The sequence below is a fragment of the Synchiropus splendidus genome, chromosome 14 (genome assembly GCF_027744825.2).
Source record: "Synchiropus splendidus isolate RoL2022-P1 chromosome 14, RoL_Sspl_1.0, whole genome shotgun sequence".
Classification (NCBI taxonomy): Eukaryota; Metazoa; Chordata; class Actinopteri; order Syngnathiformes; family Callionymidae; genus Synchiropus; species Synchiropus splendidus.
In genome coordinates this window covers 14,602,524-14,616,383 of record NC_071347.1, presented here as the reverse complement: position 1 = coordinate 14,616,383, position 13,860 = coordinate 14,602,524, and the positions used below count along the sequence as shown (strand labels likewise).

Below are 13,860 nucleotides of genomic sequence, written 5' to 3'. Positions count from 1 at the left end.
TGACTTTGGTTTGACGGATTACATTTTGGTGGAGGTACGTAGAAGTACATGGCTTCGGTCCAGGATCCGTTCCCAGCTAGAGAGGTGGCGCAGATTCGTACAGAGTAGTTCCCAGAAGCCAGATTGGTCAGCTGTGCTCCTTTGTGTTCTCGGTAGTTTTGCCGTGACACACACTTGCGTTCCTCCAGCTAAACAGGTAACAAGAAGTCAATTTTTGGACTAAAATTTGGTTTACAAAATTGTTCTGATGACAGTAATTGACAGACCTCAGATCCCAGTCGTAATTCGATCTCATACATGAGAATAAGGCCGTTGGGCGATTCAGGTTCCTGCCAGTGCAAATCCACAGTCCCCTGCACCTTTTCACTCCGCTCATAGGTGACCTTCCCGGGAATATTGTCAGCTTTTTCTGGAGTCATTGAGACCAAAACGTGAGAACGGAAAGCAGCTGAAATCCTTACATCAGTTGTGACTTCCTCTCACCTGCAGGTCTGGTCCTGGAGAACACAAAGGCTGAGGCGCTGCAGTGCCCCACCTCTTCGTTGCAGGCGTGGATGTCGATGCGGTAGACGGTGAAGGGGCGCAGGTTGGGGATGTCTAGATTCTCAGTGGTGCTCTTCTCCTCGTGGAAGGGGTACTCTCTAACAGGAGGCATCCCGTCTGTGCTGTTGTCGACCGGGCCGATGGTTGCGTTTCCATGGGCTGTGCTGTTAGCGATGCCGAAAAGATCCCTGCGGCGACGGTCTGGAGGTCTGAAAACACCGGGGGACGAATCAATCAGATTACCGTAATAAGGTTATCTTAAGTGAATTAAGCAGCGTCACTATGATAAACGACGCAATGTTATTAAGGACGGCCCGGAAATCTGACAAACAAATCATAATTGGCAGTTAAAAAGGACCCAAAGGCATTTAACAAAGAGCTCAAGTATCTAATTGGAGCAGGCAGGGTCAGTGTGTCCCTCCAGATGCTTCACATTCCTCCTGGGAGAGTTGGATGCTGTATAGAGGGATGAGCCAAGACGCATCCGAATGATGTATAATGGACGCTACATCATGGAATATCACTCCACACATTGTGAACAATCACCTACACTGGCTTAAAGAAGAGATGTGTAAAGACTAGACAACAGTGATCATTATTTTTATAGGCTAGAAGTAGGGTATGAATTTCATCTGGGATTCCCACATTTCCTGGCCAGCTGGTGTATTCCAGCTGAGTGTCTGCTAACTTTTCCATTCTGGAATGAACATCAATGTCTCGAATTGGCCAAGGAATTTGGAAGAGAGGAAGGGCGTTGCTTAGCACAGTAACCTTGTTAGCAGTTACAGAAGGAGAAAGAAATGAAAGATATATGGAAACTCTGGCTGCAATGTCTCTGAAGAAGAGAGTGCAGGCAGTACGGAACAGGTGGAGGCGACTACCAGGGGTAAAAGGAGACCAGGATGAAGTTAGTGGATGTGGAATGTGGGATTTTGAGTCACCTCCCTATAATAAACCTGATTCTTAACAATGGAGCTGCAACTAGTCAACAAAGTCCTCTATACGTTGAGCAATAAAAATTCAAATATAGCGTCAAAAGAAAGCTTAGCTCTGCGTTTACAACTGATACAATTTGTTCTACTTCCAAAACTACAATCAGACATGTTGGCATGTCCCATCATCCTGTGCACATCACATGTCGACTAGTCGTCTTATTGTGAAGGAAGTTTGTGACAAGTAAACTAGTCAAATATTTGTTAGTTGCAGCCCAGAACGACACAATTTTTAATCCTGTTACAGTAGAATTGACAGAATGATCTGTAAAAACTATTGCTATACACAATATTCTAGAACACATTCCCATTGGGGAAAAGCTCCACAACCTTGTTCTTTTCATGGTTCCTGATTTGTGTCTTATCATCCAAACATGGTGCCCCCACTGGTTCACCCTAACTTACACCTCTGTCACAACTCTTCCTTAAAGAAATTTCTTTAAAAAAAAAATTGCACATTTAATCTTTTTGTTCCATTTTTTTTGGTTTCCTATCACATTACTTCAAGGCTGTTGGTCGACATTAATGTACAAGCACAAGGCTTTCGTGTTAGCACACATTAACCAGTAGCAGTAGTAATTAAAGCCGAGCATTTACTGTCGTATACAAAAAGAAATCAACAATGAGAAGTAAATATGTCATATTGTCAAAAAGCTGATTGTCTGGCAGATTGTAAAATACTGATTTATCGAACGCTGAGTTGGCAGGCAGAGCGTGGTATCTGTTGTGTTTGGGCAGACATGTACCTGCACTCCACGAGTCATGGAAAGATCCGTGGGAAAGCACAGTCGCACAAACGTGTCAACATTCCTGTCTGACAGTTACAACTGGTGAGGTGCAAAGTTTAGCTCAGCAAAATATATTTAAACACTGTCAAGAAAACATCAGCTGCGTGAGACGCATTAGCGCAAGTCTGAATGCGTTTGCTGCTCCACACGAGAAAATAAAAGGCGTCTCTACATGAGGAGGTAATTTAAGAATGTGCGCCTCGTCATTTTAGGACACCGTGAGGGAGCCGACTGAGGGATGACCTAACAGTTCTTCTGTCCTGACCTCGTCGGCTAAAAAAAGATCCACCTTTACGTAACGGAATCCAGAGCAGTAAGCATGACTGCGGGGACGTTGTTGGAACTTGGCTTTTGGTGAAGACAACCACAACAGTAGCTTCACAAACAGGAGTAAACACTGAAGAAGCCGTCAATGGGTCTGTAATCTCACCCAGTGTATATTTAGCGCCGGTGATTACGGCAATAAAAGCCCACAGTCAGCTGATAACACGCTCTCTGGTTATTCTCCAGTTTATGGGTCGTATGATAAAATAAAGCTGTCAATAAAGATGATACGGTGAAGAGACTTGATGTTTGGGGAAAACTACACTGTTAGTCTCCTAAATCCAAGAGAAGTTTCCCATATTTAAAAAGCATAAAACCCACGATGCCTGATGTCGATCCAGAAAACGCTTGAGATATGGACAGATAGTGTGTTGAACAACACACATCAGTATAAACTCTGTCTATTTAACAACAAACAGTCTATAAAATGCCAACACAACCTTAGCTATGAGCAAAAGCGTTGCAAACAAAACACACTTTTCGCCACAGAAGACAAAAGCATGCGGCGGCTCTGCATGGACTGCCCCTCTGTTTCCTTAATCACCTCTCCCTCCTGAGATTGTTTGTGTGGTGCAAATTGCCGCCTGTCGAGTCTTGATGCCTTCAGTTGCCATGGTGACGAAAAGCCACGAGGACACACAACAGGCTTTTTGGAAAGTACCCAGCATGAATTCTCATCAGCACCACCTGACAAAAGGTCCACACCTCTCACTGGAGTAAACTTGAAAACTGCAGCGGCGCTCCTTACCTGGGGAGGAAGATGGCATTGTGGAGAAAGTTCTCGAACACTTTCAAGAAGAAGCGGTTGTCCTTCTCTCTGTTCTTCTCCTCGGGGGTCTTGGAACAATTGCAGCACGGGCCTTTCTCTGCCGTCAAGTCAGACTTGGTGGGCTTGGTGTTATCATCCACGTCGCTGAATCCTGTCGCCGGGATCCGGATGGGAGTCTTCAGTTCTGTTTTCACAGGAAAATAGAGCATCACAACCGATACATTTTAGAATGTCTTTATTCTTCTTTACAACCACCTCATTTTTCAAACAAAATCTAGTCAACTGCTGTTTAACCATAGTAGTAAAACAGTCATCAATTTAACAAGGTCATGATTTCATTAATCGTTGTGTACTTGCGTTCCTGAATATTTTTGTATACTTTCAAAGCAATTTAAAATTTTGGCTTTATAGAAAGGCAAAATGTTTTAGTATTATGACACATTTTATTTCGTAAATATACAATCAGCCATATATATATATATATATATATATATATATATATATATATATATATATATATATATATATATATATATATATATATATATCCAACATCATATTGCGCATTTATATGCCTATTGTCATCTTGTTTTCCATGCCTTTTTTAATTGTAATAATTGCCCAAATGAACCTATATATATATATATAATTAACATAAAAGACATACAGATATATAATTGTTATAATTGTTACAGCTATAGAAATAGTTTGACGACCTTTGGAGCAGTAGTTGTGCTGGTAGAGTTCTCGGTCTTCAGGCTGCTGCTGCCAGCGGACCAGGTAGTAGGTGAGATTCCCATTTGGAGAAACTGGAGGTGACCACTTCACCACCAATTTAGTGGATGAGTTGGCGTAGGAGCGAGGGTCTTTAGGCATGGTGGGCACTGCACAGAAGCAGGGTATACGCTTTACTCAGCATGAATTTAAAATGAAACTCCGGATCAGAGAGGAAATTCAAACTTACACGAAGGGCGTGTTCGAATGTAGACCATGTCCGTTTTAGCACCGGCTATGTGTTTGCCTTCCACCTGCAGGGTGATGGCCTTCACGAAAATGGCATACTGGGTCCAGGGTTTGAGGTGCTGAAGACTGACTTTGGGGTCCGTGTTCTGGTCCTGGGGCAAGTCCACGTCAACCATGTGCCAACTGTTGGAGCCACAGCCATCCTGGCCATCGAATTCTGTGATGTTCTGGAAAGGTCTGAAGCAAATGGAGAACAGGACACTCATAAAACACACTTTTTCACAAACACAAACTTCTGCCATAGGAATACATTTTTTAAAATAAATATATTTATATTAGTTTTGTATAGAGTCAATATATAGCATCATATATGTTCTAAAAGAAGAAAAATAACTAATAAAATAAATGTCAATAACTCAGTAAATTTGACACACTATCAAAAAAATATTTATTTGAAAAAAATTGTAACAAATCTGCCACACCACAAGTAATAGAGCATGAATTCTTATGAAGAATGACGACAAAATTGTTGTTGGACACTCACGCCTCTTTGTAGTAGGCGATGAAGCTGATAAGTCCTTTGTAGCCTTCTGGCAGATACCGCTCCCATGTCAGCTTGATAGTGTAGCTTGATGTGGTGTTGGAGAGGAACTTCAGGACGTGCCTTTCACCTGCAGTGATGAAGAGCAAGTTCCCTGTAATCGTCGCACGCGTTCATTTATTTGTGTTCAGCTGCAGTCCACTCACAGTTGGCTCTCTCGCCATTGTTGCGGAAGTCGCCCTCTTCTGGTTTTTCAGTGACTCCCGTCTTCTCCCACATTTTGTGGATCTCAGACAAGCACAGTTTGGGATTCTGACGGAAGAAAAGACGGCCTTGTCGGATAGTCAGGTTGTGCTGACTCCAGTCCCACAGGGATTGAAGGTTCTGGTTGTTGATGGCTGAGAAGGCATACATCCTAGAGAAACCGCAAAAAACAATGACTTGATCGAAGACAATGATCTTTATTAAGTCACACGTTCAATATCATATCCGCGAAGCAGCGACGGTCCTAGAACCACTGTGAAAAGCCTCACTAGAAAAAGGAATGTCAGCAATCCTAAAACTCTGAGTGAAACTTCATCCTGACATGAACGACAAGAAGAAGGAAGAGAGGCTTTCCCATGACCCTTTTAGACAGCACCAAAAAAACTTTCACTCGTATCTTAAAGTGCTCCAGTACAGGAGAGACAGATGGACCTCACACGTGTTAAGACCTCCCTCTGTCAACAGCTAAAACAGAGGCTATTGTGGGGTGCGACCCCGGTCATCAAACTGGGTTCCCTAGAGGAAAGATAAGCAGCGAGGTTTTCTCATTACTGTTGTGAAAAATGTATTCAACCTCATTGACTTAAATGCAGGACTTGTACATGACATTATTTAAAGAACTTTTTTTTTTAATAATAGAATCTGATAACTGTTTTCTTTATTGTACTTAGTGATCTAGTAATGGCACATATGAGTGGCACTGGGAGGCCAATTGCAAGATACTCTGAGGCTGAACAAAATAAACAATGCTATCTGGCAGAGTAAAGATGCCGTGATAAACAAACAAAAACAAAAATAAAAACAAATAAACTCAGTTAAAATGCAAGTAGAAGATCAACAAGTAGTGCACAAGACATCTATGATAACAGATAATGAATAACATAAGTAAAGAAGCTACTTTTTTTTTTTACTTGATAAAATAAAGGCAAAAGTGGCTTCAGTAAAAATATTAAAATATTACAGAAATAAAAACATAGGTGGTTTGTTATGCAGGAAACCACTACAGTAGTCTTCCTAACTCTTCCTCAACATAAACAAATCCCTCAAGCTTCAGCCTGTTCTGAGTATATAAAGCAACAATTTGCTTGTTAGTTTAATTCTTCCACTGAATAATTCGAATCTGTACCCCAGTAAAGCACACACTTCAACACATGAATAGCAAATACAAATGAAGAAGTAAATATGACCGTCATCTGTTACATGAATTACTGCGTACAAATTCAGCATACTTCTCAGAGAGCTCCTCTCCATTGATGTAGCGCAGACCCTTGAGGAAAGACAGCGATCCAAGGGTGATGGAGTGCCGAATCCTCACGTAGCCTGTCACTGTGTGAATCAATCCCATGAAGCTCTCCAGCTCCGAGGCAATGTTCTCTGAGAACAGAAGACAAATGCGTATGAGAGGGGTGACACATTAGCAAACAGAAAGAGCCAGACTCCCCACTGTGCGTGGATGAGTCACAACAATACATGTGTAATCCAAACTATGAGAGGAGACCGCACGTCGCTCTCGCTACATTAACAGTTGATACAAAAATATACATTTCATTGCGATACCTGATCTTGCACCAGGACAGGGGCAAAAAAATTATATTCAATTTGGAACCAAATGTCTTTAAAACATCTTTGACTGGTGACCAGGACAGCAGTGGATTTTATGTCATGGAGAATGCAATAAAAAATAATAATTTAATACAAAATGTATATAAATAAATAATACCAGTTTTCTTTCAGACATTTATAAATGGTTATCTGACTGTATTGCTTGTCAGGAATGTTTCTCAACTGCTTAGTCCTTTTTTACACTTTCTATAATGAAATTTAATTTGACATTTATTCCGCACTCTATTACAATGTTTCCCTCCTATAATCTCATAAATAGGCTCCTAACCCCTAAAATTGTATGTAACATTGAGTGACTTCAGGAAAGATACAAGCTTTCGTAGCTTGACGTTAATTATTCTGACAGCACCTGGACACACAAATAACACGCTCAAGCAAAACAACGGTGATCACAGTGACATTTAATACCAGGTTGTCCTAAATGGCATCCATGGGTCTCCACCCTTGAGAGGGTGGATCACACAGGTGGTAAACAACCCCATGTTGATCACGGGTCGCAGGTCAAGACCAGCACAGTAAACAAGTGCAGACTTGATGGACGAGTTACCATGTTGTGCTCTTTGTTGTGTATAAGTCACAAAATATGAGAGCTGAAACCTAGTTTGTGTGATCCTGTGACTTCTCAATAACAAAACACATATGAGAGAAAATGTCTTTACTTCACAGGAGTAAACATGTCATGCTGTGAGCTAAAACTAACAAGTGAGTTCCAATATGAGGTTTCACTCCAGCACCAATTGAAATGTTTGCACTTCAATACACTTTATTAATATGGCATTATACAAGCAAGTGAGGGCCAGAGCAGGAAATGGGCCACAGCTACCATTTAAGTCATCACAATTTACTTTGTAAAAATCCCTTGTTAATAACACCATTTAATTACCACGCCAAATGATTTACGCATTCGTGCACTTCTCCGCACCTCATTCAGCACAGACGAATATACATGGACAACCTCAGTGCACTCACCTCCCTGCCGTATGTTGATGTTCAGATTGCCTTCGATGACGGTGCAGTCCTTCAGGGACTGAACGGCATCCATTGAGTCGATGGGATGAGGTCTGCAGATCTTATCGCACCAACCGATGCATGCGCTGCAAAACATCCTGTAAACAGCAGAGACACAGGGAAGATAAGCAGGTCGCTGACAGTCTGAGTCGGGGCCCTTTCTACTACACACCTCAAACATGAAACAAACACAGCAGTAATACACGTCATTTATCACATTCACTTTCTATTAATCCCAATTTTTCATTTTAATTGGATTAGTTAGGCCTCAAACATATTTTCAAGGTGACAAAATTAATTCTCAACATTACAGTTTATCTCATTTTGTCCCCAAAAATCAACAAATGCTGGTTTCAGCGCTTCCTGAAAATATTAGCAAATATCCAGGGCACATTTTTTGGAAGTGCTGCGTCATGCGACTCGACCATAAATCAAGAAAATATATGTCTTCGAGCAGACTGATGAGTCAAGATTCTAACAGAAAGTTGCCTGAGGACGACTTTACAGCCTGAGCCGAGGACGAGGGGGGGAAAAAAAAACGTGCAAATGGTGAAAGTGTTAAGTTATTTCCACCAAGTCTTAAAGGCTTTCAGCATTAATCTATATAATCTAGCAGCAGCCAGTGTGGAAAACAAGGCGGCGTATTGAGCACATTTAAGGGTGTGAGAAGTCCAAACTCAAATCGTTAACGGGTTTATATGCGCTAACTCCTTTATTTACATCTCTGATAACTACTTAAGGAAAATAAAGTGTGAACAAACCTGGCAGCTCAAGGGTACTTAATGCAAATGAATGAGGTGAATGCATAATGAAGCGCAAGCTGCTTCAGCGACAGACAAAAAAATATCAAGAATTGGTACAAAAGTGGAAAACATCTGTCATCTTAGCATGCTAAGTCAATAAACGGACATCCATTTAATTCAGATGTAGAAGTCACCTTTTTTGAGTAAGGATCAATGCTTTCCTCAAGAATCTATGATAAATGGTTGCCATGGTATTATGACAAATCTGCACAATAAATGTAGGAAATGAAAGTGGGACAGGTGCGTTATTGTGCGTTCACAGCTTTGCCTAAAAGTTAGTGCTGGATTTAACTGAAGTTAAGATTAATTCATTTAAATTATTTACAGCAAATTCCAGACAACAGAGCACACCGTAATATTTGCTGCAACACACTAAATTTCAGAGGGAAGATAGGGTTTGTTTATACATAAACCGGTCTATAAGCCACAGGTGCTGTGGTGTTGTCTGCACCGTAGAAAGGTCAGTGGTGCACCGACTTAAAAATACATGAGGATCACTTGTCAACTACTTTTGAAAACGGGGTCCCGCATCGAGACTGACTCATGAAACAAACTTGAAAATGTTCTGAACTTGAATCATGAGCTCCTCATATCTGTTATTAACATTAAAGTGTTCAAAATGCACTGTTTTCACCCGCGTGTCTGTACTGACACCACAGCTGGTCTCAGCTGCAGCTTCCCGTCTCCAGTCCTCCAGGAGATCGGCTCTATTGGTAGAGCTGCGGAAATGCGGGCGAAAACGGTGAATGTTGAGCGCTTTATGGTAAATAAATTGATGTGATGAGGCTCAATATCTAGCAACAGGACACTTTTTAGCCTGTAAAAATCCATATATTGGGCGCAGGGTTCAGACTGCAAGAAAAAAGCAGCAGCTTGTAGTCCGGAAAATTACGGTAATAAAAGACAAAAATAATGTCACACTCCAAATAACGTAGATGAATCGCAAAACAAACTTTCTCTCAGGAGGCATTTTTCAGCACCCCGCTTTAGAAAACATACAACATAAAGAAAAGTGCGCTGATGGATGGAAAATGGAAGTTAAAAAAACAAAGAACAGAAGCACAAAATCATAACTAGTGCATATTTTAGCACTAAGGACTGTATGCAAAAAAAAACCACACATCCTCCGCGACAAATTGTAGAGACCAAACCAGAACCTTACCTGTTAGTTTCATTTCTTGTGAATCCAGAGGGGCAGTCTTGCATGCACTCTCCACCGTGGATGACAAACTGGACACTATCCGGCCCAGCATCGTCGTGCACTTTGGAGCAGACCTCCATGGTGATGCAGCGCCAGCCTTCAAACTTGTAGGTGCCTGCAGGGCAGTCCTGCACGCAGCGCCCGTCGTGGTAGTAGTGGAGGCAGGCAGAGCAGGCCATGTCGTTGTTGGGTTCGTAGCAGCTGCCCAGACACTGAGGGTGGCAGCATTCACCCCGGTCTGTGCAGGCAAGTCTGCAGTGATCCGGACACACTGCGAGAGAGAGGAGAGATTCTTAATTTGATGGTAAATGTAACACAATATTAAAAGCCATAATAATTAATATTGACACTTTTAAGGCAGCACAGCAAAATACTAACTGTAAACACTGATATGATTGTCAGCTCCAGCTTCTGACAACCCAAAAATCAATAGCATGTGGTTTCATTTGCGTGTTTTCCCGATAACGTGAAGTCCAAAAAATCCTCATGAGACTAAAGAATATTATCCATTGTTCCAGGGTACGGGAAGTATTGTAGTCATAGCGTGTGCGTGTTTCGAATTAATCTTGAGCAACATGAATAATAGAAGCTTCTCAACATTCGCAGGGGAAATCCAAACCCACTGTTCAACATGAGACAGATCCGAAGAAGCTTATCTCACAGGTATGTCCAAGTTTCTTATGACAATGTTGCTAATGTAACAAAACAAAGGTTTCATTAAAGCTCAACAAAGATACAGAGCAAAGACAGAAAAGGCCTGGATTTATGAAACATCTCCCAAGGAAGATAATGGCAATCTGTTATTGGCTAAACCTGAGACATTGTGGGGGGGTGTCCTAGTTCTGGAAGAATCCACTCTATTGAAGAAGCACCTGGAGCGCCAGGATGTGGTGACAAGGTGTTTTCAGCTCTCTGAGGAATCTCTGTCTGGAAAAGTGCGCAGGGGAAGACAAGGGCTCAAGTGTCCTTGAGAAAAATGTTCAATAGATAAGAAGTCAATAATAAAGAAGCTGGAGTGGGAGGCAGTCATTCATTACAAATACGTCGTGCGTCAAACTAGTGACTGTAGGAGTTCAGGTCATGAGATTCTCGAGTTATCCTCTACAATATTAAAATGATTTTTCATCCGTTTCATTGAATTTAAATGCTACTTTTACTTCTAACGCTGTTCCCACCACTCAAGTCTGTTAATTATTGTCCGAAACAAATTTAAAATGTAACGTTTTTAATACAGTAAATGGTTATGTTGAATTTTTTTCCCGGTAATCATAAGAGCCAATATTTCTCAGCAGATAAATACAATTTAATAAAAACACAAGTAGTATAAATATATAATTTAACAGACAGGATGATCACATGAAAAACAAGTTGACTCTCTCCTTTAGGAAACATTCACCTTGTTCAAAAACAAATAACTACACAAATTATTAGTTGACAACAGAGATTTTGTTAATGTGAAATGCTGAAAAAAGCAGCTGAATACACAGCTAGTTCAGATGCTCATGATCTTAACTACATGGCTCGGTTCAAGTCTATTCACATTATCTGTGTCGGAGACAACACCCAAAAGAAATTGCAGGATTATATCCCTAAAATCGTATCATACTGATCAACTTACATAACAATTAAAGCCTGCTCTCAATCACTGCTGGACTTATTTCTCAGAATCAGAATCAAATTCATTGTCATATTCTCAGCAAATCTTGAACCACTTCAGTAAAGGAAACATTAAGTTACCGTTTGTTGGGCTGAATATTCACTCTGCATTCCAACACAACTCCCTAACAGGGACTATGAAGCTGTGCAGCGGTTCCCTAGCAACTGCGGTGTCGCAGAAGCTCAGACAGAAAACGCACATTTGATCCTAAACGTGTGTACTGTTGTCTTATAAACACACGCCGGCTTGTCTACATTTAAAAATCAGTCGCCTCATGGGAAGCTATCGCTTGCGAAGCAAATATCAGTGGCGTCGAGTTGTTTATCCGCTTGTTAGTCAGAAGTGGTTAAGCTTCAGTGACTCAGTCAGGAAAATGAATCCGGCTGCCGAGCTAATCTTTAGATGAATATTTCATGTCGCTTTGCAGAAACATCTGTATCGTCTAATAATGTGAAAGTGAACCGAGACGCTGCTGCTGCCGTGCAAACACACTCCCACTGTGCTAATTGTAGTTCCTCCTCAAGACAAGCGGGGTGGAGAAGAGGGGGCTCCAACGAAGGACTAGCAGCCTTTCCTCACAATAACTGTCAGAGCCGGACAGCAGGATGTGGAAAACATGAAGCAGCGTACGTCCTATTAGCTGAGACAATATCTCTATTGTTTGGGATCTTTCATCACTTCTTTTATTAACAATGAATCATTGCAGGAGAATATTTTTATTCCGTTTAATTTCTGCATCTGCTTTTATAAATAAATAAATAAATAAAAGTCACTTGTTTTCACATCACAAAATCTGGAAACCATAAAACCCTCAGTATTATTATGACTTACCAGAAAGAAGTCCTATTTGTGAATGAAGGAGTTTTTGAAGAGCAAAAACACGCTCTAAAAGGAAATAAAACTGCCCACTTTATTGCAGAAAAGGGACCCAAAGCTGCATAAGCGACCTAACAGTGTAAGTTCCACCTGTTTTGATGAGATTCTAACCAAAACTACAGATCAGAAAAATCTTAAGTCATCCATCCACTTTCTTAAATTGAACTGTCTGATCCGTTCACGGAAGAAACATAAACTCGGTCGTGTCCGTTTGGTTTTAAAATACCATTTCCATATAGAATAACTTCACATTTCTTGGAATTCCACCAAAAGGGGGCAGTCGATCCAAAAGGCTAATTTACCTTTTTACTGCCTTCATCCACCCCCCACACCCAAACAGACTCTTCAATCAAGACAAATTCCAAACATAGCTCTCACCAGAAGAACGTAAACACAAGAAGCAGCGGCCTTCTTAAAAACCCATATAAGTCGACCTGGTTTTGCCGTGCGACGATAAAGGCTACAACTATCTATTTTTAGAAAGGAGGCGCTCCTCAAGCATCGTGGGTTAATACTTTGAAGAGGAGCGACGACCGAATGTGGCACCGCCGGGGAAATCTTTCTCATGTTAAATGAGATAAATGCACGACGTGGAGAGGTCAGCAGACAAGTTCACACTAATATCTTGCATCTCATAACAACACTCCCTCCTTCTGTCTCCTTCCCTGAGCAGTCAGACGCCATCATCACCCACCCGCCGCCCCCCGCTGCTCACCAGAGCACTGCAGGTCCAATTCATCAATACTCAACAAGACAAGTCAGCAGAGAGGAGTTTCCTTCGGAGCAGATGGTGCATCACTACAACGCAGCGGCACAGAGAGGGGGAAGCCGGAGGACAGACAAGTGTTTGTTTTTACTCCTTCCAAAGGTATCATCCAGTCACTGGACGACACAAAGAATCTCTAGAATGTTTGGGGTTTCAGTGGGGAGAAACGTTAATCCCCTCTTCTGCTGTGGCAACACAGAAACTTGAGACGGGGAGACTGCTAGTAAAGATTCATGAAGTGGTGCTATATGTGAGGGAATGCACATACACATACAGTTATGTCAATGAAATACATTGAGCTTCTCTTCACTAGAGAAGCTCAATGTATTTCATTGACTTAACATATTGACGGCAACATATAAGTGTCTGACAAAAGCTATTTTGTACAGATACATTTAATGTAAGGGAGGATTCTTTGTTGATGATATGATCATTTATATTGATAGTAAGGAGGAGGTTGACTGGAGAGATGGAGGAATAAAATCTGGTAGTGTGTGGATGAGGGAGGCGGAAGGAAGGTGCAGGAAGTAGAGTTAGAAAAAACAAACAAGACATAAAAGGAGAAGACGAGAATGCAGGCAGGGAAGAATGGACTGAGACATGTGAAGGGGGGATCTGTGACCAAAGGGATGCAGCAAGAGAAGCTTTACAGTGACACAAAAACAACACGCAGAGTAACTCGTAGCAGAGATGAAAGTCCTCATGAACATGCTGGGCCAAGAACACTGGAGATGAAGACTGC

The 13,860-nt window shown here is 41.5% G+C and overlaps 1 protein-coding gene across 1 annotated transcript in view; it reads right to left on the bottom strand.

Annotated features, from left to right (window-relative positions):
• LOC128771137 (insulin-like growth factor 1 receptor) overlaps nucleotides 1-13,860 on the bottom strand; it is a 75,373-nt gene that overhangs the window by 12,620 nt on the left and 48,893 nt on the right. Inside the window, exons 3-13 of the mRNA XM_053886309.1 lie at nucleotides 9,781-10,090; nucleotides 7,777-7,913; nucleotides 6,414-6,558; nucleotides 5,127-5,335; nucleotides 4,924-5,050; nucleotides 4,381-4,616; nucleotides 4,133-4,300; nucleotides 3,396-3,600; nucleotides 484-752; nucleotides 267-409; nucleotides 23-188 (exon numbers count right to left, since the gene is read on the bottom strand). Coding sequence (XP_053742284.1) covers nucleotides 23-188; nucleotides 267-409; nucleotides 484-752; nucleotides 3,396-3,600; nucleotides 4,133-4,300; nucleotides 4,381-4,616; nucleotides 4,924-5,050; nucleotides 5,127-5,335; nucleotides 6,414-6,558; nucleotides 7,777-7,913; nucleotides 9,781-10,090 — 2,115 coding nt within the window. The remainder of the gene's footprint in view (nucleotides 1-22; nucleotides 189-266; nucleotides 410-483; nucleotides 753-3,395; nucleotides 3,601-4,132; nucleotides 4,301-4,380; nucleotides 4,617-4,923; nucleotides 5,051-5,126; nucleotides 5,336-6,413; nucleotides 6,559-7,776; nucleotides 7,914-9,780; nucleotides 10,091-13,860) is intronic.